This window comes from Cherax quadricarinatus, chromosome 69 (genome assembly GCF_038502225.1).
Source record: "Cherax quadricarinatus isolate ZL_2023a chromosome 69, ASM3850222v1, whole genome shotgun sequence".
Taxonomy (NCBI): Eukaryota; Metazoa; Arthropoda; class Malacostraca; order Decapoda; family Parastacidae; genus Cherax; species Cherax quadricarinatus.
Genome location: NC_091360.1, coordinates 13,072,774 through 13,100,213, shown reverse-complemented (window position 1 = coordinate 13,100,213; position 27,440 = coordinate 13,072,774). Strand labels below are relative to the sequence as shown.

The 27,440-nt window shown below is 38.4% G+C and overlaps 1 protein-coding gene across 1 annotated transcript in view; it reads right to left on the bottom strand.

Annotated features, from left to right (window-relative positions):
• Positions 1-16,237: 16,237 nt before the first annotated feature.
• Positions 16,238-27,440, bottom strand: part of LOC128701904 (organic cation transporter protein-like) — a 115,602-nt gene continuing 104,399 nt past the window's right edge. The window contains exon 7 of the mRNA XM_070099836.1: positions 16,238-16,504. Within this exon, the coding sequence (XP_069955937.1) occupies positions 16,375-16,504 (130 nt within the window). The 3' untranslated portion in view covers positions 16,238-16,374. The remainder of the gene's footprint in view (positions 16,505-27,440) is intronic.

Here is a 27,440-nt window from a genome sequence, read left to right as displayed (position 1 = left end):
AACAATATGTGGTGCTAAGACTCTCTGGGTAACAATATGTGGTGCTAAGACTCACTGGGTAACAATATGTGGTGCTAAGACTCTCTGGGTAACAATATGTGGTGCTAAGACTCTCTGGGTAACAATATGTGGTGCTAAGACTCTCTGGGTAACAATATGTGGTGCTAAGACTCTCTGGGTAATAATATGTGGTGCTAAGACTCTCTGGGTAACAATATGTGGTGCTAAGACTCTCTGGGTAACAATATGTGGTGCTAAGACTCTCTGGGTAACAATATGTGGTGCTAAGACTCTCTGGGTAACAATATGTGGTGCTAAGACTCTCTGGGTAACAATATGTGGTGCTAAGACTCTCTGGGTAACAATATGTGGTGCTAAGACTCTCTGGGTAACAATATGTGGTGCTTAGACTCTCTGGGTAACAATATGTGGTGCTAAGACTCTCTGGGTAACAATATGTGGTGCTAAGACTCTCTGGGTAACAATATGTGGTGTTAAGACTCACTGGGTAACAATATGTGGTGCTAAGACTCTCTGGGTAACAATATGTGGTGCTAAGACTCTCTGGGTAACAATATGTGGTGCTAAGACTCTCTGGGTAACAATATGTGGTGCTAAGACTCTCTGGGTAACAATATGTGGTGCTAAGACTCTCTGGGTAACAATATGTGGTTCTAAGCTCACTGGGTAACAATATGTGGTGCTAAGACTCTCTGGGTAACAATATGTGGTGCTAAGACTCTCTGGGTAACAATATGTGGTGCTAAGACTCTCTGGGTAACAATATGTGGTGCTAAGACTCTCTGGGTAACAATATGTGGTGCTAAGACTCTCTGGGTAACAATATGTGGTGCTAAGACTCTCTGGGTAACAATATGTGGTGCTAAGGCTCTCTGGGTAACAATATGTGGTGCTAAGACTCTCTGGGTAACAATATGTGGTGCTAAGACTCTCTGGGTAACAATATGTGGTGCTAAGACTCTCTGGGTAACAATATGTGGTGCTAAGACTCTCTGGGTAACAATATGTGGTGCTAAGACTCTCTGGGTAACAATATGTGGTGCTAAGACTCTCTGGGTAACAATATGTGGTGCTAAGGCTCTCTGGGTAACAATATGTGGTGCTAAGGCTCTCTGGGTAACAATATGTGGTGCTAAGACTCTCTGGGTAACAATATGTGGTGCTAAGACTCTCTGGGTAACAATATGTGGTGCTAAGACTCTCTGGGTAACAATACAGGAAGGTGTTAGGTGAACAACATGTGGAGGTGTAAGGTGAACAACATGTGGAGGTGTAAGGTTAACAATATGTGAAGGTGTAAGATGAACAACATGTGAAGGTGTAAGGTGAACAACATGTGGAGGTGTAAGATGAACAACATGTGAAGGTGTAAGGTGAACAATATGTGAAGGTGTAAGATGAACAACATGTGAAGGTGTAAGGTGAACAACATGTGAAGGTGTAAGATGAACAACATGTGAAGGTGTAAGATGAACAACATGTGAAGGTGTAAGGTGAACAATATGTGAAGGTGTAAGGTGAGCAACATGTAAAGGTGTAAGGTGAACAATATGTGAAGGTGTAAGGTGAACAACATGTGGAGGTGTAAGGTGAACAACGTGTGGAGGTGTAAGGTGAACAACATGTGAAGGTGTAAGGTGAACAATATGTGAAGGTGTAAGGTGAACAACATGTGGAGGTGTAAGGTGAACAACATGTGGAGGTGTAAGGTGAACAACATGTGGAGGTGTAAGGTGAACAACATGTGAAGGTGTAAGGTGAACAATATGTGAAGGTGTAAGGTGAACAACATGTGAAGGTGTAAGGTGAACAATATGTGAAGGTGTAAGATGAACAACATGTGAAGGTGTAAGATGGACAACATGTGAAGGTGTAAGATGAACAATATGTGAAGGTGTAAGATGAACAACATATGAAGGTGTAAGGTGAACAACATGTGAAGGTGTATGATGAACAACATGTGAAGGTGTAAGATGAACAAGTGAAGGTGTAAGATGAACAACATGTGAAGGTGTAAGATGAACAACATGTGAAGGTGTAAGATGAACAACATGTGAAGGGGTAAGATGAACAACATGTGAAGGTGTAAGATGAACAACATGTGAAGGTGTAAGATGAACAACATGTGAAGGTGTAAGATGAACAACATGTGAAGGTGTAAGATGAACAACATATGAAGGTGTAAGGTGAACAACATGTGAAGGTGTAAGATGAACAACATGTGAAGGTGTAAGATGAACAACATATGAAGGTGTAAGGTGAACAACATGTGAAGGTGTAAGATGAACAACATGTGAAGGTGTAAGATGAACAACATATGAAGGTGTAAGGTGAACAACATGTGAAGGTGTAAGATGAACAACATGTGAAGGTGTAAGATGAACAACATGTGAAGGTGTAAGATGAACAACATGTGAAGGTGTAAGATGAACAACATGTGAAGGTGTAAGATGAACAACATGTGAAGGTGTAAGATGAACAACATGTGAAGGTGTAAGATGAACAACATGTGAAGGTGTAAGATGAACAACATGTGAAGGTGTAAGATGAACAACATGTGAAGGTGTAAGATGAACAACATGTGAAGGTGTAAGATGAACAACATGTGAAGGTGTAAGATGAACAACATGTGAAGGTGTAAGATGAACAACATGTGAAGGTGTTAGGAGAATGACAAATGAATTAAAGGGAACTAAATATCAAATGCAAGGTGAAGAGAATTTGTAATTGTTGAAATATAAGAAGCCAAAACTGGAAAATGTAGCATAAATAATACTTGAAGGTCTAGTAAACTTTCTTGGTATAAATGTCTTGTAGTGGACAGTGTGAACATGTCCACCAGTCACCTGACATAAGTCGGTGTTAAGTGTCTCTGAGTAAAGAACAGACTCAACCCATTCATCTGAATCTTCACCTGACTCTCTAGACTCCCCATTACAACATTGTGAAGAAGGTAGCATTCCAGTACAGTCCCACATCCCATACCTACGTCTTCTGAAAACATTGCAGTCTAGGTAGACTGTGATAAAAATATTCTTCTTCCATTGCCATGTTGGCTCGACATAGAGGAACAAAAATGCCTAAGCCAGCTCAAGAATATTATTGCTAACTACATAAATACTGTTAATTTTATGTCTCATAATTGGTGTTTATGCATTTAGGAACTGAATGTCCTGTGCTGCTCTATAAAAAACACATTCAATTCACTCATTCTTTTACAATGTTTAAAATAACTCAAATTTATCAAACAATTCTCCATCCCCAAAAAAAGAGTCAGAATTATTTAAATAAAATATGATTTCACTAACAATCCAGTTTATCCAAAAACATTAGATAATTATCTTAAAAGTGGCTTGTTTCTGATAATAGAGAACATTGCTACAGTATGTCAGAGATAATTAAATCTTAACTCAATGTAAAATACAAACAAGTCTTATTTAGCAAAACAATTTTTGGTTGAATATTCCAACTTCATCTTAGATCAAGTAATGCTTAGGTTATCTTAGTGACAAAGATAGCGTTACTTTGGTGTGGGAGTGTTACACTTGAGCCAGGGCAGGACTGTATCTCACTAGCTTCACAGTATAAATTATCAGAAGCAACATCAATGAACAACTGTCAAGTGTTGAGACAACTGACGCTTAGCAACAATATGCTCATTAGTTGCTGTAAATGAAAGACTGTAGGATAATTAGCGTATCCTGCATGTGGGGTGTGAGGTGTCATGATGAGCTGCGATCCACACTTACCAGTAATGGAAAGTAAGAATATCTATGAATATCATCCTACATCTGACTCAACCATCAAGTTCTGTATCTTTATGACAAAATTCCTTGACATTACAAAATGCAAAACGATTTTTTCATTCTACAGACACTCCAGGTTAGATGTTCACATGTAGATAAATTATGTATCAGTGTGATCTATCAGACGTTACCTGGCTTGCTAAGCAGGTGAAGCAATCTAAATAGAGTTTATAATTGTTACTTGTAGGTCTTTATTAGCTACAACTCGTGGGTATTCCCTTAGCGCCTGCTGTAACAAGGAACTATTGGCTGTCCCTAATTCTTGCTTGGGCAGTAGCCTCAGCCCTCAGATCAAACATTCGTGAAACTTCCCATCCCATCTCTACTCTACTCACCTGACACACAGCACCATTATTAACAATTCTAGTGTCCTCACCTAACACAACAACATCAGCAGCACTTCTAGTGTCCTCACCTGACACACACCAACATCAGCAACACTTCTAGTGTCCTCACCTGACACACACCAACATCAGCAACACTTCTAGTGTCGCAACACTTTCTACATGTTACTTAATGCATCAACATCCCTCACTACACACTGCAACACACACAACCGATCAGTACCTCACACAACACAAAAATGATCACAGTCGTGACATTTTTAAGGCTGAGGCAGCGTGAATGAAAGCTTGTACTTAAAACCACACCTTCATTTGTGAGGTGTTACGTCATATTTAACAAGGTTGTTAGCGTTCACGCGATTTTTATCTGGTTTACACCTGACTGTATTCTATATATTAATATCTTGAAAGTTGATGTATATTCAGAATAATTATAGTTGATTTATAATTGAAAATTATATGTAAAGTAAAAAGACACAAGTGCAACTAATGTGACATTTTATTGTAGCAACGTTTCGCTCTCCAGGAACTCTGTCGGTAATTCCACCAACATATATAGAAAATTATAGTTGTATTATAGATGAAAATTTTAGTTGAAAATTGAAAATAATAGTTGAAAATTGTAGTTAATAATGAGCAGTGCTTTCTTGATCACTGTTCAACCATTCTCAAGCCTGACTCGTACGTCTGACACACCTTACATTATTATTATTATAATCAAGGGGGAAGCGCTAAACCCGGAGGATTATACAGCACCTGGGGGGGAGGATGTGGAAGGCATTCAGGCTTAATTCGGGGAACTAGAGCACAGATCTAATTCCCTAAATCAAGAGCCCCTCACCAACGACACACCTTACAAGTCTTCATGTTAACTGTTCTTGTTCCTTCACAATGACTGTCTCTCACAGCTTATTAATAATCTTTTCCATCTGCAATGTTTTATTGAAGATACAACACTAAATAAGAAAGCAATACTACCTGTGATTAGTGTAATTATAATCAATTTCGTACATTTAAAAGGGAAGAATGAGTGGGTCTCGACCTGATGATTATAACGACACCAGCGGTCGACCTCGCTGCCAGGCTACGAATCTCCCTGGTTAATGAAGGCTATAAAGTTCATTTAAATCTTCATGTCAAGTGGTAAACATCTGAGATACTACATAGGTATCAGTGGAATTCAACTTTCTAGCGGAGTTCACCAAGCTATCTGTCTCTGTCTCGGCTATCTGCTTCACTCTTTACCTAACGTTTTTACGTCAATTCTTTACATCAATCATCTTCACACGTTAGTTACTTCTGTATCCTTGCAGTAATATCTTCATGATTTTCCTCAACTTTTATTTAACAATAGTCAGCTTGATCCAACCCACAATTGCCAGACATGTGTGACCGAACAGAATAGCTGCGTTATAAATAATGGAAAGTGTAAAGAAAACAAAAGTGCAAGATGCAAATTGAATAACATGTGAATATAATGTGAATAATGATACATGCATAATGAACCACCTGTTATGATGTGAAGTAAATAACTGTTAAAGATGTGAAGGTATAAGAGACACTATAGGAGAAGGTGTATAATGAAAAATAGATGGAGGTATGTGTGATGAACGAAAAGTGTGTATGATGAATGACTGGTAAGAATGTATGGTAAACGGCAGGTGAAGGTGTAAGATAAGCGAAAGGTGAAGGTATATGATGAACTACAAGGAGTATAATGAACGGCAGGTGAAGTCATATAATGAACTAAAGTTGCAACACTGCAATGACTGCCACTCACAGCTTACTGTATCATGACAGCAGCAGCAGTAAAAGTTGTATCCATAACTTTATTGATTCAGGAATTCCTCTTTTTTTCTATCTACAATGTTTTATTGCATTAAAACACTGAATAAGGAAAACAATAGTTCTCGTAATTAGTGCATAATTAATTAGTCATAATTAATTATATTAAAAAGGGAAGAACACAACACACACAAGAGCTCGACCTGATAACCTTGACGACACGACCAGTCGACCTCACTGTCTGGCTACGAATCTTCCTGCTTAAAGGTAGGTTTTAAGGTGATTTAAATCTTCATATCAGGTGATGTTCAGCATGTTCATCCATAACACTGGTGAACATCTAAGATATTACACATGTATAACTGAAATGCAACTTTCTAGCGTGGTTCATCAAGCTATCTCAGTTATCTGTCTCTCAGCTATCTATCTTTCCTCAGCTGTCTCTCAGCTATTTATCTTTATTTCAGCTATCTGTCGCTATCTCAACAGTTTCTCAGCTCTCTGTCTTAGCTATCTCTCTCAGTTATCTGTCTCTGTCTCAGTCGTCTCTCTCTCTCAGTTATCTGTCTCAGCTATCTGTCTCTCTCTCAGCTATCTGTCTCTATCTCAACTAAATGTTCAGCTATTATCTTTGCACAGATCTGTTTGTGACTAGATAAAGCTCACAGCGTGGACGAAACGTTGTCAATAAAGGATCACATTATACTGCTTAAATGTTTATATTTCCTTATACTTTATATATTGTCGGTAATTCTTCCAGCATTTATACAATATTTCAATTTCATTGTTTTAATTTGTGCTAAACTGCAATACTTCATAACGTAAATTGTCCTTCATGATTCCTCAACTATTTAATTATTCCTTCAAACTAAATTTTTTTTTCAACTTCATTGCTTAAAATTACTAAATTGTAATACTGTATTTTTTTATACTATATCAACACTGTAATTCAACTCTACCTAATTTATTAAAGCCATATAGTGTGAACTGGTTGACTATTCAATTTTCTTGTATTCACTGTAACTCGGATCAAGAGCATATCAACAATTACAGCACTGTTATTACTTTATTAACCTTAAGTAAGTCCGAAATGTTCATCATATAAAGGGACTTTCGGCATGCTCACCAAATTGTTACATATGCTAAAATAAAATTGTTATGTTATTAAACACAAAAATTAGACAAATACAAAAAACCATGACATGAACATTATAACATGTCAACCAACTAATACATGACACGAACACAAAAATTTAAGACATGAGACATGTTCACCAACGTTTAAGACTTGTGGGCTAGAAACTAAGATACAAATGCTTGGACATGATCACCTCCAACTATGACATATGTACACAAAAGTCTTAGACATGACTACCAACTAAGACATAACATGAACACCAAAATCTAAGATATGACATCTAAAAACTAAGACATGTCGCTTATGACATGATCACATAAGACATGAACGCCAAATTTAAAACATGAACACTTATAACTCGAACACTAAAAACTACAATATGACCACCAAAAAAAAATAATTCATGTTCACTAAAAACTAGACATATTTACTTAAGATATAACCACCAAAAATCTTAGACATGAACACCAAATCTAAGACATAACTACCAAAAACTAACACTTCACCCAGAAACTATAACATGATTACCTAAAAAATAAGGCATAATCGCCAACACAAAACTAGGAAAAGAGCACTAAAAAGCATAAACATTTAAGATATGATCACCAAAAATCTTAGACATGAACACCATATTTAAGACATGACCATCAACACCTAAGACATGTACACCAAAAACTATGACATGAACACTAGAAAAGTAAGACATGTTCACCATCAACTTACCATGTTCACCAGAAATTATGAGATACACCTGAATATCATAATTCACTTCATTTCTTGTCCTGAATATCATATCACATTTTCATTTCATATCCTGTTTATCATAACACATTTCTCACCTTGAATAACATAACACAATACCCACAAATAACCCAGATTTCATTTCACATCCCTAAACATCTCACATTACACATCTACGTTCATCTCCAATTTTAACATCCAGTGAAATTTTGACCCAGCAAACCAGTGTGTTGCTACGAAAGAAAGTTTGAGTGATGATGAGAGTGGTGAGAAATGTTGTTGTTGTTTATGTTCTTAATGATCATCTCATAGTGTTTAGTAATCATGTCATAATCTTTAGTGATGAGGTCATAGTGTTTAGTGATCATGTCTTAAGTGTTTATGTTTTTTAGTGCTCTTGTCTTAGTTTTGTGTTCTTGTGTTGGTGATCATGTCTTATATTTTACAGGTAATCATGACAGTTTTTGGGAGATACGTTAGTTTTTTTGGCAGATATGGTGTACATGTCTTACTTTTTGGCACATATGTCTTAGATTTCTGTGTTCATGTCATCAGAGTTCATGTCTTAGTTTTTGGTGGTCATGTCGTAGGTTTTGGTTTGCATGTCTTAAGTGCATATTTGTTAGTTTTTGTGTTCATGTTATGTCTTAGCTGACAGTGATCATTTTCCAAGTGTTCGGTGTTCATGACTTAGTTTTTGTGTTCATGTTTTTGTGCTCCTATGTTAGTGATAAGTGTTAATGTCTAAGTTTTGGTAATCATGTCTTTATTGTATATCTTAGTTTTTGTGCTCATGTCATAAGTGATGTCTTTAGTTTTTTGTTGAAAGACTGGTGAATGAGTAAGTAAACGTTTATTAGGAGTGTGTAGTTTGGTGGATGAGATGTAATTTCAGTTAACAAAATGTGTAATTGAGAATGTAATTTGGTGGTTGAGTTAGAGATGTAATCTACTGGGGATGGGGTATCTCTGAGAGAGAGAGAGAGAGAGAGGTGTGAGGGAGATTTTAAAGAAAATATGGGGATGTTTCTATGAAAAATGTGAGTAAAAAAGGGTGTGTTGATGTTCAGTCAGGTGTAATATCGTATAAAAGATGAGTGTGAGCGGATGCTCTTAATTTGAGGAGATGGAGTTCGATGATAGTGTGTTAGCACTAGGTTTTAGGGGTTCTTGAAGTCGAGGAGCAGGAGTTGGGTTATCTGTGTCTTATGAAGAAGTTGTTTTGAAGAGTTGTGTATAATTGACTGTTAGTGCAAAAAATACGAGTGTATAGCTACGAATAAGTGTGTACGAGAGCTTGTGTGTGTGTGTGTGTACTCACCTATTTGTGCTCACCTATTTGTGGTTGCAGGGGTCGATTCATAGCTCCTGGCCCCGCCTCTTCACTGATTGCTACTACTACTACTGTGTGTGTGTGTATGTGTGTGTGTGTGTGTGTGTACTCACCTAGTTGAGGTTGCGGGGGTCGATTCCGAGCTCCTGGCCCCTCCTGTGTGTGTGTGTGTTTGTGTGTGTGTGTGTGTGTGTGTGTGTGTGTGTGTGTGTGTGTGTGTGTGTGTGTGTGTGTGTGTGTAGAAAGAGAGAGAGAAAAAAACAAGGCTTTGAGTAATGTAACAGTTGACTTTCCACATGTGCATAGAGAATGGGGCCTAGTGCATGAGTGGAGGTTTACGACCTGAATCAGTGAGCGCAAAAAAAATGGGAGCGGAGTCTCAAATTATAGAGCATGTGAAATTTGCGGTTAGAAGCGGAAGTTCCCCCTGCATAAGAGAGGGATGTAGAGTCTCAAGTGGTTAGAAGCGGAAGTTCCCCCTGCATAAGAGAGGGATGTAGAGTCTCAAGTGGTTAGAAGCGGAAGTTCCCCCTGCATAAGTGAGGGTTGTAGAGTCTCAAGTGGTTAGAAGCGGAAGTTCCCCCTGCATAAGAGAGGGATGTAGAGTCTCAAGTGGTTAGAAGCGGAAGTTCCCCCTGCATAAGAGAGAGTTGTAGAGTCTCAAGTGGTTAGTGAGTGAAACATAAGAAACATGAGAAAGGAGGAACACTGCAGCAGGCCTGTTGGCCCATACTAGGCAGGTCCTTTACAATTCATCCCACTAACAAACATCTGCCCAACCCAATTTTCAATGCCACCCAAGAAATAAGCTCCGATGTGCAAGTCCCTCTCAAATCCAACCCCTCCCACTCATGTACTTATCCAACCTAAATTTGAAACTACCCAAAGTCCCAGCCTCAATAACCCAACTAGGTAGAATGTTCCACTCATCAACTACCCTATTTCCAAACCAATACTTTCCTATGTCCTTTCTAAATCTAAACTTATCTAATTTAAATCCATTACTGCGGGTTCTCTCTTGGAGAGATATCCTCAAGACCTTATTAATATCCCCTTTATTAATACCTATCTTCCACTTATACACTTGAGTGAGTCATTGTAATACCGTGGCAAGACTACCTTGTGTGTTATTCAGGAAATGCAATAACAAGTTATCTTATATAATCATCTACAAAAGACAGGAGCTCTATGTGTTCTGAAAAACATTTATATTAGGTATTATGATTAAATATTGTAAAAATTATTTCGTTTATTGATTCACCTCTGTTTTATGCCTCTTTTTTTATAAATAAAATGATGTAAAAATGAATTTGGGTATTGATTCACCTCAGATTTATAACAATATTGAACTGGAAAAAAATTGTATTACCCAAGGTTTACGTATTATTTGGTGGTAAAACATTACCAGGAGCTCTAAAAGGTGGAAATCCACTTACCTATTGATAGAAGCTAATAATATAATGGTGTTTAGCTGAGGGTCAGGAGCTTATAACTGTAAGTTATCGTAGGTTAACATGTCACTTAACGGTGAAACTTTACAGGGAACTCTAAAAGGTAGACTCTGGAGTTGTATTCCTTTACCTCTTGATTGAATATGCTTTCCTCTTTATTCAATATACTTACCTCTTGATTAAACATGCTTACTTCATGATTGAATATGATAGCTAATAACACATTGGTGTTTAGCTAGGATCCCGGAGATAAAAACATCCTCTCGAACAAGATACAATAAGTATTAATTTGTTTAAACATAAATCTATGAAACACGCACATCTCTTACTCCAGTCTGAAACAATCATGGTGAACCTGATCCAAGGAGTTGGAGCACACCCTCTGAGATATATTAATACGAAATAATTAGTAAAAATAAATTGGTAGCCTCCAAACTTGACGCGAGGAGCAGGGGCGATCCGCGAGTATAAGAGGGAAACTCAAAAAAATAATGGAGTGGGGAAGAGGGTGAGAGTAGGTGGTATCGGAGAAAGGGGGGAAAAAGGGGGATCAAAAAGTTAATGGGATGAGAAGGGGGGTTCTCAAAAAAGGGGGAACCATGAAGTGCGGTGCAGCCCAACTCAATAACGAGGGGAGCCCAACTCAGAAAAGGGCATGGGGCCCTACTCAAAAAAAGTTCGTCTCTATGAAGGAAAAAAAAACCTACTCTCTCTCTCTATATATACATATATATATATATATATATATATATATATATATATATATATATATATATATATATATATATATATATATATATATATATATGTATGTATGTATATATAGAGAGAGAGAGTAGGTTTTACATATTCGGCACGACATATATATATATATATATATATATATATATATATATATATATATATATATATATATATATATATATATATATATATATATGTCGTGCCGAATATGTAAAACTGGTCAATTAGCAAGAACTCATTTAAAATTAAGTCCTTTCCAAAATTTTCTCTTATACGTTTAAAGATATATGTTTTTCATTATTGTTAATGAAAATTTTTTTAAATTTGCACCAAAAGAAACAGAAAACTTACCTAACCTTGTTATAACAAGCCAGAGTTTTTGCCACCAGGCCATGGGCCACCGCCCATTAGTAAATAAGTTCAATGTACTCACCTACTGTGCTCACCTATTTGTAGTTGCAGGTTTCGACTCACAGCTCCTGGCCCCACCTCTTTGCTAATCTCGAATCGTACCTCTTCTTAAAGCTGTGTATGGCTCCTACCTCCAATAAAGATATAGATTTTAATTCTTTGCAATTTTTACAGTGAGTGATTACGATTTTGATTTGTTTTAAGTACAGAGAAAGCCACTATCATGCCGGACACTTCCGGCAAACTAAACCTAATACTTACACACTATTTAACACTACCCCTCAAGGAAGGTTCCTTGATGTTGGTGAGGGGCTCTTGATTTAGGGAATTGGATCTGTGCTCCAGTTCCCCGAATTAAGCCTGAATGCCTTCCACGTCCCCCCCCCAGGCGCTGTATAATCCTCCGGGTTTAGCGCTTCCCCCTTGATTATAATAATAATAATACTTAACACTACTGATTTTGAGAGAGTAAATTTTGATTATAAATCGTTGTTCTTATTAGTTGTTTACTTCAGTTGAGATGAACTATATAAGAAGTTACAGTATTATAATTTATCATAATTTACAATAATGAAATTGAAACAGTTTTAAGTTAATAATTGAACTGATGAGCAATCATATATTATTTAGGAGTTTTTTGAGTAACTGGCCGGTGTAAATTATAGTGTTTGTCCGGTTAATTTTGGGTGATAAGGTGATTTCTAATTAGGGCCTTAAATTGATTTGCAGGCAGGTGTCCTTTAGTATGTTCTGGAGATTATACATGTATTGTAGAGGGTTCCAGGGGTCAACGCCCCCGGGGCCCGGTCTGTGACCAGGTCTCATGGTGGATCAGAACCTGATCATCCAGGCTGTTACTGTAATCCGCACGCAACCCGACGTATGACCAGCCCGGCTGGTCAGGTACTGATTTCAGGTGCTTGTCCAGTGCCTTCTTAAAGAAAGCCAGGGGTCTATAGGTAATCCCCCTTATGTATGCTGGGAGGCAGTTGAACAGTCTTGGGCCCCTCACACTTATTGTGTTCTCTTATCGTGCTAGGGGCACCCCTGCTTTTCATTGAGGGGATCTTGAATCATCTGCCAAGTCTTTTGCTTTCATGTATCTCTCCCGCCTGCGTTCTAGAGAGTACAGATTGAGTAACTTCAAGCGTTCCCAGTAACTGAGGAGTTTTATTGCAGTTATGCGCGCCGTGAAGGTTCACTGTATATTTTCTAGGTCAGCAATTTCACCTGGCTCAAAAGGTGCTGTAAGTGTGCAGCAATATTCCAGCCTAGATAGAACAAGCGACCTGAAGAGTGTCATCATGGGTTTGGGATCCCTAGTTTTGAAGGTTCTCATTATCCATCCTGTCGTTTTTATAGCAGATACGAGTGATATAATGTTATTTTCTCTGAAGGTGAGATCTTCTGACATGATCACTCCCAGGTCTTTTACATTAGTTTCTCGCTCTATTTTGTGGTTGGAATTTGTTTCATACTCTGATGTAGTTTGAAATTTCCTCACGTTTTCCTTACCGGAGTTATTGAAATTTTTTTCATCATTGAACTTCTTTTTGTTTTCTGTGGCCCATTTAAAGATTTAGTTGATGTCCGCCTGGAGTCTTTGGTGTCTTCAATGGAGGACACTGTCATACAAATTCTGATGTCATCTGCAAAGGAATACACGGAGCTGTGGCTTAGATCCCTGTCTATGTCAGATATGAGGATGAGGAATAGGATGGGACCATGCATAGTTCCTTTGTATAAAGGAAAAAGAGTACAAAAGAGAGTGCAAAAATCATAGGGTAAAAAGTCTGTTGAGTGTACCTGGTAAAGTGTATGGAAAGAGTTAGGAGTGAGACGGAGAGTAGGATAGTAGATGAACGAAGAGGCTTTATGAATGGTAAGGGAGGGTGTTGACCAAGTGTTTACAGTGAAACATATAGGTGAACAATATTTAGATAAGGGTACAGAGGTTTTTGTGGCATTTATGAATTTGGAAAAAGCGAATAGCAGGGTGGATAGGGGAGCAATATGGCAGATGTTTCAAATGTATGGAATATGAGGTAGGTTACTGAAAGTAGTGAAGAGTTTTTACGAGCCAAGAGAGGCTCAGGTTAGAGATTGTAGGAAAGAGGGAGATTATTTCCCGGTAAATGTAGGCCTCAGACAAGGATGTGTAATGTCACCGTGGTTGTTCAATATATTTATAGATGGGGTTGTAAAAGACGTGAATATTCGGATGTTGGCAAGAGGTGTGGGGTTAAACGATAAACAATCTAACACAAAGTGGGAGTTGTCACAGTTGCTCTTTGCTGATGAAGCTGTGCTTTTGGGAGATTCTGAAGAGAAGTTGCAGAGGTTGGTGGATGAATTTGGTAGGGTATGTAAAAGAAGAAAATAAAACGTGAATGTAGGAAAGAGTAAAGTGATGAGGATAACAAAAAAAATAGGTGACGAAAGATTGGATATCAAATTGGAGGGAGAGAGTATGGAGGAGGTGAATGTATTCAGATATTTAGGAGTGGACGTGTCAGCAGATGGGTCTATGAAAGATAAGGTGAATCATAGAACGGATGAGGGAAAAAAGGTGAGTGGTGCACTGAGGAGTCTGTGGAGACAAAGAACTTTGTTCATGGAAGCAAAGAGGGGATTGTATGAGAGTATAGTTATACTGATGCTCATATATGGGTTTGAAATATTGTTGGTGAATGTTCCAACAAGGAGAAGGCTGGATTGACTGGATATGTCATGTCGGAGAGAAATGTGTGGTGTGAATATAATGCAGAGAATTCGTAGTTTGGAAAATAGGGGGAGGTGCAGGATTACCAAAATTATTATCCAATGGGCTGAGGAGGGGCTGGTGAGGTGGTTCGGACATGTAGAGAGGCTGGAACAAAATAGAATGACTTCGAGAGTGTATAAATCTATAGTGGAGGTTAAGCGAGGTAGGGGTCGACCTAGGAAAGGTTGGAGGGAGGGGGTAAAGGAGATTTTGTGTTTGAGAGATTTGGACTTCCAGCAAGCATGCGTGAGTGTGTTAGACAGGAGCGAATCGAAAAAATGGTTTATATTACCTGATGGGCTGTTGGAGTGTGAGCAGGCTAATATTTATGAAAGGATTCAGGGAAACTGATAGGCCGGACTTGAGTCCTTTAGATGGGAAGTACAATGTCTGTACTCTGAAGGAGAAGTATTAAAGTAGCATTTTATGACTGTAGTATAAGCGCACCTCTGGCAAGAGAGTGATGGAGTGAATGATGAAAGTTTTTCTTTTCGGGCCACCCTGCCTTGGTGGGAGACGGCCGATGTGTTATTAAAAAAATGACGTGCAGAATAAGTAAAAACTGATCAATTAGCAAAAACTTATTTAAAATTAAGTCCTTTCTTAAATTTTCTCGTATACGTTTAAAGATATATTTTTTATTTATGTTAATGTAAAAATTAAAAATTTTGTATCAAAAATAACATAGAAAACGTATGTAACATTATTATAAGAAGCGAAATTTAATTTAGCCTAATTTAACTAAATATATTTTAGATAAGTTTTCCATAATTTAATAATAAACACAATGAAATACATTTTTCCCTAGGATCAAAATGATTTTTGCGAAGTTACTGCATACACAAATTTTCGCTTGCGTTACTCGGCATGAAGAGAGTTGCTGTGAAAGAATAGTGAAATTCTAAGTGAGAAGTCACAACAGAGTTTGGAATTTCACTATTGTTTCACAGTTGTTGTTATGCATATTTTGATATCACCTTTTTACTGTGATCTTATTGCACACATATATATATATATATATATATATATATATATATATATATATATATATATATATATATGTGTGTGTGTGTGTCGTGCCGAATACATACATATTTATCAATGCACCACGCAGAAACAAGCGGGTATAAACAGAGAAAAATCGCAGTCAGCAGGACTCGATACTGCTACTGGGGATGATCAAGATTCCCAGGCAGCATTCTTATGGGCACCCGCTTGTTTCTGCGTGGTGCACTGATATAAAAATCACTTGAGAGTTCAGAACATACAGGAGGAGGAGATTGAAATACCTTGAACCCATACTTTAGGCTCACCGACGTGCCCAGGCAGGTAAAGACACATGGCTTGTGAACCAGGCTGCCCAGTTTTTATGGCAATCGTGGGTGAGTGGATAAGATCGCTTTCTAGGAATCTTATCCATCTCAGTAGCATTATCGAATCCTGCTGACTGCAATCTCTCTCTCTCTCTCTCTCTCTGTCCGTATATAGATATATATATATATATATATAGATATATATATATATATATATATATATATATATATATTTATAAAGCAACCCTCTGACAAGACAGTGATGGAGTGAATAATGAAGAAAGTTTTTCTTTTTTGATCCACTCTGTCTTGGCAGGAATCGGTCGATGTGTTAATAAAAAAATATATATATGTTGCTATGAAGAAAAAGAAACACTTTGTTCGTAGATTTTTTATTATTATTTAGAACATATTTTACCTACTGATTATCTTGTCTTTTTATTTACATATAAAACTTTAACCATATTACAAGATTTACTACAAGATTATTACAGTTTTTTACTGATTTATTGCCGATTTATTACTAATATTTTACAGATTTATTACAGATTTTACATAACTTTGTTGTGTTATCATCTACGGCAACACTTTCTTCAGGTGTTGACGGGTTCTGACAACTGCAACAACACCTGAAGCACCATATAGACTCATCACTGAAACAAAAAACTTATGTTAATCAAGAACAATAAATTGTTTTTGTTATATTCATTAAGAAACACCTGACAATGGTGACACAGTGTCTAGGAAACTTGAGGTGTTCAGGTTTGAGCCAAGACAAGAAGCTTCTGTTTCTAAGATTAAGATTCCTACACTGGCATCATGGCGTCCGCTTGATGGGTGAGAACATTATAGAAAATTTCTAAGATATTAGACAAATGAGAGACAGCAAACTCTAGTAAATAAATGAATAAAATTAGCTAGAGATTTTGCATAGTTTTCTCTCATAATTTTCTTTAACAATCCTTTCCCCAGATCTTAATAAAACGTTTAATTTGTCATGCAAATTTCTTGCCAGTAAAAAAATCCTACCCGAACTACTAAACATTTTTCACGACATATGAAATAGGCCATAATAGTTAGTTTGTCAATTAAATAAAAATTAAGCAGCATTAACATGCTAAGAAAGTGAGGTTTTAATACCTGTACTCAGAAAAATCTGGGGAGGATTTATATCTATGAATTTTACCACATTGCTCTAATTTAGTTTATGCTGGATATAATATTTGATGAATAAAACACATACGCAAACTTGCATTTCTTTAAGAACATAAGAACATAAGAAAGAAGGAACACTGAAGCAGGCCTGTTGGCCCATACTAGGCAGGTCTTACACAAATCCATCCCACTAATAAAATTGTTTGCCCGACCTACCTTCAACGCTTCCCAAGCAATAACCTTTGGCAATTCTATACACTCGCGCGCAAGTCCCACTCAAATCCAATCCCTCTCACTTTGAAACTACCCAAAGTCCTAGCTTCAATAACCCTATTAGGCAGACTGTTTCGCTCATCAGCTACCCTATTTCCAAACCAATACTTTCCTATATCCTTTCTAAATCTGAACCTATCTAATTTGAACCCATTATTGCGGGTTCTCTCTTGGAGAGATATCCTCAAGACCTAATTTATATCCCCTTTATTAATACCCATCTTCCACTTCGATCATGTCTTCCCTCATTCTCCGTCTTACAAGTGAATGTAATTTAAGGGACTTCAATCTTTCTTCATACGGAAGATTTCTAATGTTATGTATTAATTTTCTCATTTTTCGTTGAATGTTATCTAACGAATTTATATACAATATGTAATACAGAGACCAGAACTGAGCTGCGTAACCTAGGTGAGGCCTTAGTAATGATGTAGAAAGCTGTAGTATAACCTCTAGACTTCTGTTGCTTACACTTCTTGATATATATCTCAATAATCTGTTTGCCTTATTACGTACGCTTAGGCATTGCAGTCTTGGTTTAAGGTTGCTGCTTACCATAACCCCTAAGTCCTTTTCGCAGTCCTTATGGCTAAGTTCTACGTTATTTAACTTATAAGTGCTAGGGTTATGGATACTCCCGAGCTTCAGAATCTTGCATTTATCTACAATGAACTGCATCTGTCACTTTTCTGACCTAGAATTGAGTTTGTCTAAATCCTCCTGAAGTTCTGTGACATCTACGTTTGAATCAATTATCATACCTCTCTTCTTCTCATCGGCGAACTTGCTCATATCACTAGTAATTCCATCATCAAGGTCATTGATATATATTATAAAAAAAACAACGGGCCCAAGACTGATCCCTGTGGAACGCCATTTGTTACAGATCCCCACTCATATTTAACCCCATTTATGCACACTCTCTGTTTCCTATTGGTCAACCATGACTCGATCCATGACAGCACTTTTCCCCAATGCCATGAGCTGCCACTTTCTTCAAAAGTCTCTAATGTGGTACTCTATCAATAACCATAAGCTTTTTAATCCATCACTGAGAATATATTCTGGAGACAGTGGAAGAGGTAGCGAAGTAATTTTGAGGTGTTCAGTCCCGTAGCCTTATATACTGGTTTCAGAGGAGAGATACAACGTTCAATCACACCATTATAGGTGGGTGGGGCCTACTAGTGTTATTAGGCCATGACCAAGACTTGAACCAGTGGTTAGAAGTAAAATTGTAGAAAATATCCTCAGTAACAAGATATAATTAGGTCCATTTTCAGACGTAGATCATTGTATTAAATATATCCAGTACTGACAAGTTGATTAAGAAGTTACATTTGCAACACCTGATTAACTTTACTGATATGTTTTGTCAACAGTAACTGAGAATGTTAGCTTAAGACAGTAGAAATAGTCCTGATAAGTTTATAATATCTGCATGGCGACTTATATACTAGAACCACAGAAAAGGTGAAACTATTGAAGATGTAGTCCCAGGTGGGTGGAACACACTAGTGGAAGTTGGTCATGTCTAAGAATTGGGCCAAAGGTTAGCAACAAAACTGTAGAAATTATCTTGTTATAGAGGATGTGTTCTAGCCCAACTCTGTTCATAACTTACCATCTGGAACGGTGACTTCAAATACTTGATGTTTCCTCTAGCCCCAATATGTATCTATTCTCAAGCATCTGATATACTAATATATATATATATATATATATATATATATATATATATATATATATATATATACAGCCAGATGACTGTGAAACAAAAACCTGTAATTGTTTTGCATGATGGTAGGATTGCTGGTTTTCTTTTTCTGTCTCATAAACACGCTAGATAACAGGGATATCTTGCTACTCCTACTTACACTTTGGTCACACTTCACAGACACGCACATGCATATATATATATACATACATCTAGGTTTTTCTCCTTATTCTAAATAGCTCTTGTTCTTTTTTATTTCTTCTATTGTCCATGGGGAAGTGGAAAAGAATCTTTCCTCCGTAAGCCATGCGTGTCGTATGAGGCGACTAAAATGCCGGGAGCAATGGGCTAGTAACCCCTTCTCCTGTATACATTTACTAAAAAAGAGAAGAAGAAAAACTTTATAAAACTGGGTTGTTTAAATGTGCGTGGATGTAGTGCGGATGACAAGAAACAGATGATTGCTGATGTTATGAATGAAAAGAAGTTGGATGTCCTGGCTCTAAGCGAAACAAAGCTGAAGGGGGTAGGAGAGTTTCAGTGGGGGGAAATAAATGGGATTAAATCTGGAGTATCTGAGAGAGTTAGAGCAAAGGAAGGGGTAGCAGTAATGTTAAATGATCAGTTATGGAAGGAGAAAAGAGAATATGAATGTGTAAATTCGAGAATTATGTGGATTAAAGTAAAGGTTGGATGCGAGAAGTGGGTCATAATAAGCGTGTATGCACCTGGAGAAGAGAGGAATGCAGAGGAGAGAGAGAGATTTTGGGAGATGTTAAGTGAATGTATAGGAGCCTTTGAACCAAGTGAGAGAGTAATTGTGGTAGGGGACCTGAATGCTAAAGTAGGAGAAACTTTTAGAGAGGGTGTGGTAGGTAAGTTTGGGGTGCCAGGTGTAAATGATAATGGGAGCCCTTTGATTGAACTTTGTATAGAAAGGGGTTTAGTTATAGGTAATACATATTTTAAGAAAAAGAGGATAAATAAGTATACACGATATGATGTAGGGCGAAATGACAGTAGTTTGTTGGATTATGTATTAGTAGATAAAAGACTGTTGAGTAGACTTCAGGATGTACATGTTTATCGAGGGGCCACAGATATATCAGATCACTTTCTAGTTGTAGCTACACTGAGAGTAAAAGGTAGATGGGATACAAGGAGAATAGAAGCATCAGGGAAGAGAGAGGTGAAGGTTTATAAACTAAAAGAGGAGGCAGTTAGGGTAAGATATAAACAGCTATTGGAGGATAGATGGGCTAATGAGAGCATAGGCAATGGGGTCGAAGAGGAATGGGGTAGGTTTAAAAATGTAGTGTTAGAGTGTTCAGCAGAAGTTTGTGGTTACAGGAAAGTGGGTGCAGGAGGGAAGAGGAGCGATTGGTGGAATGATGATGTAAAGAGAGTAGTAAGGGAGAAAAAGTTAGCATATGAGAAGTTTTTACAAAGTAGAAGTGATGCAAGGAGGGAAGAGTATATGGAGAAAAAGAGAGAGGTTAAGAGAGTGGTGAAGCAATGTAAAAAGAGAGCAAATGAGAGAGTGGGTGAGCTGTTATCAACAAATTTTGTTGAAAATAAGAAAAAGTTTTGGAGTGAGATTAACAAGTTAAGGAAGCCTAGAGAACAAATGGATTTGTCAGTTAAAAATAGGAGAGGAGAGTTATTAAATGGAGAGTTAGAGGTATTGGGAAGATGGAGGGAATATTTTGAGGAATTGTTAAATGTTGATGAAGATAGGGAAGCTGTGATTTCGTGTATAGGGCAAGGAGGAATAACATCTTGTAGGAGTGAGGAAGAGCCAGTTGTGAGTGTGGGGGAAGTTCGTGAGGCAGTAGGTAAAATGAAAGGGGGTAAGGCAGCCGGGATTGATGGGATAAAGATAGAAATGTTAAAAGCAGGTGGGGATATAGTTTTGGAGTGGTTGGTGAAATTATTTAATAAATGTATGGAAGAGGGTAAGGTACCTAGGGATTGGCAGAGAGCATGCATAGTTCCTTTGTATAAAGGCAAAGGGGATAAAAGAGAGTGCAAAAATTATAGGGGGATAAGTCTGTTGAGTGTACCTGGTAAAGTGTATGGTAGAGTTATAATTGAAAGAATTAAGAGTAAGACGGAGAACAGGATAGCAGATGAACAAGGAGGCTTTAGGAAAGGTAGGGGGTGTGTGGACCAGGTGTTTACAGTGAAACATATAAGTGAACAGTATTTAGATAAGGCTAAAGAGGTCTTTGTGGCATTTATGGATTTGGAAAAGGCGTATGACAGGGTGGATAGGGGGGCAATGTGGCAGATGCTGCAAGTGTATGGTGTAGGAGGTAGGTTACTGAAAGCAGTGAAGAGTTTTTACGAGGATAGTGAGGCTCAAGTTAGAGTATGTAGAAAAGAGGGAAATTTTTTCCCAGTAAAAGTAGGCCTTAGACAAGGATGTGTGATGTCACCGTGGTTGTTTAATATATTTATAGATGGGGTTGTAAGAGAAGTAAATGCGAGGGTCTTGGCAAGAGGCGTGGAGTTAAAAGATAAAGAATCACACACAGGGTGGGAGTTGTCACAGCTGCTCTTTGCTGATGACACTGTGCTCTTGGGAGATTCTGAAGAGAAGCTGCAGAGATTGGTGGATGAATTTGGTAGGGTGTGCAAAAGAAGAAAATTAAAGGTGAATACAGGAAAGAGTAAGGTTATGAGGATAACAAAAAGATTAGGTGATGAAAGATTGAATATCAGATTGGAGGGAGAGAGTATGGAGGAGGTGAACGTATTCAGATATTTGGGAGTGGACGTGTCAGCGGATGGGTCTATGAAAGATGAGGTGAATCATAGAATTGATGAGGGAAAAAGAGTGAGTGGTGCACTTAGGAGTCTGTGGAGACAGAGAACTTTGTCCTTGGAGGCAAAGAGGGGAATGTATGAGAGTATAGTTTTACCAACGCTCTTATATGGGTGTGAAGCATGGGTGATGAATGTTGCAGCGAGGAGAAGGCTGGAGGCAGTGGAGATGTCATGTCTGAGGGCAATGTGTGGTGTGAATATAATGCAGAGAATTCGTAGTTTAGAAGTTAGGAGGAGGTGCGGGATTACCAAAACTGTTGTCCAGAGGGCTGAGGAAGGGTTGTTGAGGTGGTTCGGACATGTAGAGAGAATGGAGCGAAACAGAATAACTTCAAGAGTGTATCAGTCTGTAGTGGAAGGAAGGCGGGGTAGGGGTCGGCCTAGGAAGGGTTGGAGGGAGGGGGTAAAGGAGGTTTTGAGTGCGAGGGGCTTGGACTTCCAGCAGGCATGCGTGAGCGTGTTTGATAGGAGTGAATGGAGACAAATGGTTTTTAATACTTGACGTGCTGTTGGAGTGTGAGCAAAGTAACATTTATGAAGGGATTCAGGGAAACCGGCAGGCCGGACTTGAGTCCTGGAGATGGGAAGTACAGTGCCTGCACTCTGAAGGAGGGGTGTTAATGTTGCAGTTTAAAAACTGTAGTGTAAAGCACCCTTCTGGCAAGACAGTGATGGAGTGAATGATGGTGAAAGTTTTTCTTTTTCGGGCCACCCTGCCTTGGTGGGAATCGGCCAGTGTGATAATAAAATAAAATAAATAAATATATATATATATATATATATATATATATATATATATATATATATATATATATATATATATATATATATATATATATATATATATATATAATTTAGTCAGAAGTAACTGTGAGAATCACAGCAAAGGAAGGGTTAGCAATAATGTTGAAGGATCAGTTATGGAAAGTGAAGAGGGAATATAAAGGTATAAATTCAAGGATTATGTGGATTAAAATAAGGATCAGAAACGAAAAGTGGGTCCTATAAAGTGTAAATGCACCTGACGGAGAGAGGAGTGTAGAGAGAGAAAGATTTTAGGAGATGTTAAGTGAATGTATAGGAGCCTTTGAACCAAGTGAGAGAGTAATTGTGGTAGGGGACCTAAATGCTAAAGCACAAGAAACGTTTACAGAGGCTGTGGTAGGTAAGTTTAGGGTGCCAGATCTGAATGGCAATGGGGAACCTTCGACTAAATTTTATACAGAAAGGGGTTTGGTTATAGGCAACATATTTTAAGAAAAAGAGGTTAAATAAATATACAAGATATGATACAGGGCGTAATGACAGTAGTTTGTTGGATTATGTATTGGTAGATAAAAGACTGTTGAGTAGACTTCAGGATGAACATGTTTATAGAAGAGCCACAGATATATCAGATCAATTTTTAGTTGTAGCTACAGTGACAGTAAAAGGTAGATGGAATACAAGAAAACTGGAAGCAGAAAGTAAGAGAGGGGAGAAGGTTTATAAACTAAAGGAGGAGATAGTTAGGGTAATATATAAACAACTATTGGAGGATAGATGGGCTAATGAGAGTATAGGCAATGGGGTAGAAGATGTATGGGGTAAGTTTAAATTAAGAATGTAGTGTTGGAGTGTTCAGCAAAAGTTTGTGGTTACGGGAAAGTGGGTGTGGGAGGGAAGAAGAGCGATTGGTGGAATAAAGATATAAAGAGAGTAGTAAGAGAGAAAAAGTTAGCATATATGGCATGCAAAGAGTACATTACATTTAATTTAGTATATGTACACACTCCTAGACAGGGCCCCATATTATGAACACAGGTAATAATGGCCTATTAGCATGGTCATAATGGGTTATGAGCGAAGCAAACACAGCAGTAGTATTTAACTTGTATTATCATTCACCAATTATATATACATCTATGTACACCTATGTACAGGAGTTGAAATGTAAGTGTTCCACACGATGATAAAGGCAATGACAAAAGCCTGAGGGAGAGAGAGAGAGAGAGAGAGAGAGAGAGAGAGAGCGCACTTGCTCAACTAGCTACTATGTAAGTCTGGCAAATGCTGACTGTGAGTGAAACCACATTGCCTCAGCACTTGACAGGCCCGCCTGTGATTTGTTAATGAACCAAGGTACTGATTTAACGATGGGTACCCTTACTGTTAAACCCTTAGCACCTGGTTCGCTGGATGAGAGCAGCCTCTATGGGAGTGCGTTAATGTGCCGAATAAAATGTAATGTACTCTTTGCATGCCACAGCATATGAGATGTTTTTGCAAAATAAAAGTGATGCAAGGAGGGAGGAGTATATGGAGAGAAAAAGAAAGGTTAAGAGAATGGAGAAGCAATGTAAAAAGAGAGCAAATGAGATAGTGGGTGATATGTTATCAACAAATATGGTTGAAAATAAGAAAAAGTTGTGAAGTGGGATTAATAATTTGAGGAAGCCTAAAAACAAATGGATTTAATAGTTAAAAATAGGAGAAGAGAGTTATTGAATGGAGAGTTAGAGGTATCGGGAAGATAGAGGGAATTTTTTGAAGAATTGTTAAATTCTGATGAGGATAGGGAAGCAGTGATTTCGTGTATAGGGCAAGGAGGAATAACATATTTAGGAGTGAAGAAGAGACAGTTGTGAGTGTGGGGAAAGTGCATGAGGCAGTGGATAGAACGAAAGGGAGTAAAGCAGCTGGGATTGGTGGGATAAAGATATAAATGTAAAAAGCAAGTGGGTATATAGTTTTGCAGTGGTTGGTGCTTCAATTTAATAAATATATGGAAGAGGGTAAGGTACCTAGTGACCTTGAGTCTACCTGGAGGGTATTCCGGGGATCAACCCCCCTGCGGCCCGGTCAATGACCAGGCCTCCCGGTGGATCAGGGCCTGATCAACGAGGCTGTTACTGCTGGCCGCACGCAATCCAATGTATGAACCACAGCCCGGCTAATCCGGCACTGTCTTTAGGTATCTGTCCAGCTCCCTTTTGAAGACAACCAAGGGTCTACTGGTAATGCCCCTTATTGCTGGTGGGAGGTTGTTGAGCAGTCTTGGGCTCCGGACACTTACTGCGTTTTCTCTTATTGTACCAGTGACACCCCTACTTTTCACTGGGGGTGTGTTGCATCGCCTGCCAAGCCTTTTGCTTTCGTAGGGAGTGATATCTGTGTGCATATTTGGGACCAGTCCCTCCAGAATCTTCCAAGTATAGATTATGATATATCCTTCTCGCCTGCGCTCCAGTGAGTACAAGTCAAGTGCTGGCAGAGACTGGCAGAGAGCAAGAATAGTTCCTGTGCATAAAGGCAAAGAGGACAGAAGAGAGTGCAAAAATTATAGGGAAATAAATCTGTTGAGTATACCTGGTAAAGTGTATGGTAGAGTTATTATTGAATTATGAGTAAGAAGGAGAGCAGGATAGCAGATAAACAAGGAGGCTTTACGAAAGGCAAGGGGTATATAGACCAAGTGTTTGCAGTGAAACATAGGGGAACAGCATTTAGATAAGGGCAAAGAGATTTTTGTAGCGTTTATGGATTTGGAAAAGGCGTATGATAGGGTGGATAAGGGGGATATGTGGCAGATGTTGCAAATGTCTGGAATAGGAGGTAGGTTATTGACAGCAGTGAAGAGTTTTACAAGGATAATGAGGCTCAGGCTAGAATATGTAGGAGAGAGGGAGAATGTTTCCCAATAAAATTAGGCCTTACACAGGAATGTGTGATGTCACCATGGTTGTTCAATGTATTAATAAATGGAGTTATAAGAGAAGTGAATGTTCGGGTGTTTCCAAGAGGTGTGGGGTAAAAAAATAATGACTCAAATACAAAGTGGGAGTTGTCACAGCTGGTCTTTGCTGATGACACTGTGCTTTTGGGAGATTCTGAAGAGAAGTTGCAGTGGCTGGTGGATAAGTTTAGTAGGGTATGTAAAAGAAGGAAATTAAAAGTGATTATAAGAAAGAGTAAGGTGATGAGGATAACAAAAAATTAAGTAATGGGAAACTGGATTTCAGATTGGAGGTAGAGAGTATGGAGGAGGAGAACGTATTCCGATATTTGGAAGTGGAAGTGTCAGCAGATAGGTCTATGAAAGATGAAGTGAATCATGTAAGTGACGATGGAGAATAGGTGAGTGGTGCACTGAGGACCCTGAGGAGACAAAGAACTTTGTCCATTGAAGCAAAGAGGGGAATGTATGAGAATATAGTTATATTAACGCTCTTATATGGGTGTGAAGCATGGGTGATGAATGTTGCAACTAGGAGAAGGATGGAGGCACTGGAGATGTTATGTCTAATAGCAGCTTGTGCTGTGAATGTAATGCAGAAGATTAGAAGGGGGTGCTGGATTACCAAAACTATTATCCAGAGGGCTGAAGGGGGGAGGGGGGTTACTGAAGTGGTTCGGAAATGTAAAGAGGCAAGAACAAAATAGAATGACTTCGAGAGTGTATAAATCTCTAGTGGAGGGAAGGCGGGATAGAGGTCGGCCTAGGAAAAGTTGGAGGGATGGGGTAAAGTAGGTTTTGCAAGCAAGGGGATTGAGCTTCCAGCAAGCAAGTGTGAGCATGTTAGATAGAAGTGAATGGAGACAAATGGTTTTTAGGACTTGACATGCTGTTGGAGTGAAAACAAGGTAACATTTATGAAGGGATTCAGGGAAACCAGCAGGCCGGACTTGGTTCTTGGAGATGGGAAATACAGTGCTGGCACTCTGAAGTTTTATAACTATAGTGTAAGCATGCCTCTGGCAACGCTACAGTGATGAAAGTTTTTCTTTCTCGGCCACCGTACCTTGGTGGGAAATAAATGTTGTACAACATGTCGAGAGAGGTTCCTTGATTCCAGCAGGAAGCTTATCATGCAAGGAATGACACCAGATTTTCCAGTCTCCTATATGACCCATATTCATATAGTGTTTCCCCTTAAATCTTATTAACAAGAATAATAATAATAATAATAATAATAATAATAATAATAATAATAATAATAATTTAAATATCAAATTGTTTGAGTATTGTTGTTCTCTTAAATTAATTTTTAAGTGATATTCATTCTTCCTAACACACACACACACACACACACACACACACACAAATATGTGAACATGATGGAAGGGTTATACTCAGAAGTGTCCCTGTTTGCAGATGATGTGAAGTTAATGAGGAGAATTAAATCTGATGAGGACCAGGCAGGACTTCAAAGAGACCTGGACAGACTGGACACCTGGTCCAGCAAATGGCTTCTCGAATTTAATCCTGCCAAATGCAAAGTCATGAAGATAGGGGAAGGGCACAGAAGACCACAGACAGAGTATAGGCTAGGTGGCCAAAGACTGCAAACCTCACTCAAGGAGAAAGATCTTGGGGTGAGTATAACACCGAGCATGTCTCCGGAAGCACACATCAATCAGATAACTGCTGCAGCATATGGGCGCCTGGCAAACCTGAGAACAGCATTCCGATACCTTAGTAAGGAATCGTTCAAGACACTGTACACCGTGTATGTCAGGCCCATACTGGAGTATGCAGCACCTGTTTGGAACCCGCACTTGATAAAGCACGTCAAGAAACTAGAGAAAGTGCAAAGGTTTGCGACAAGGTTAGTTCCAGAGCTAAGGGGAATGTC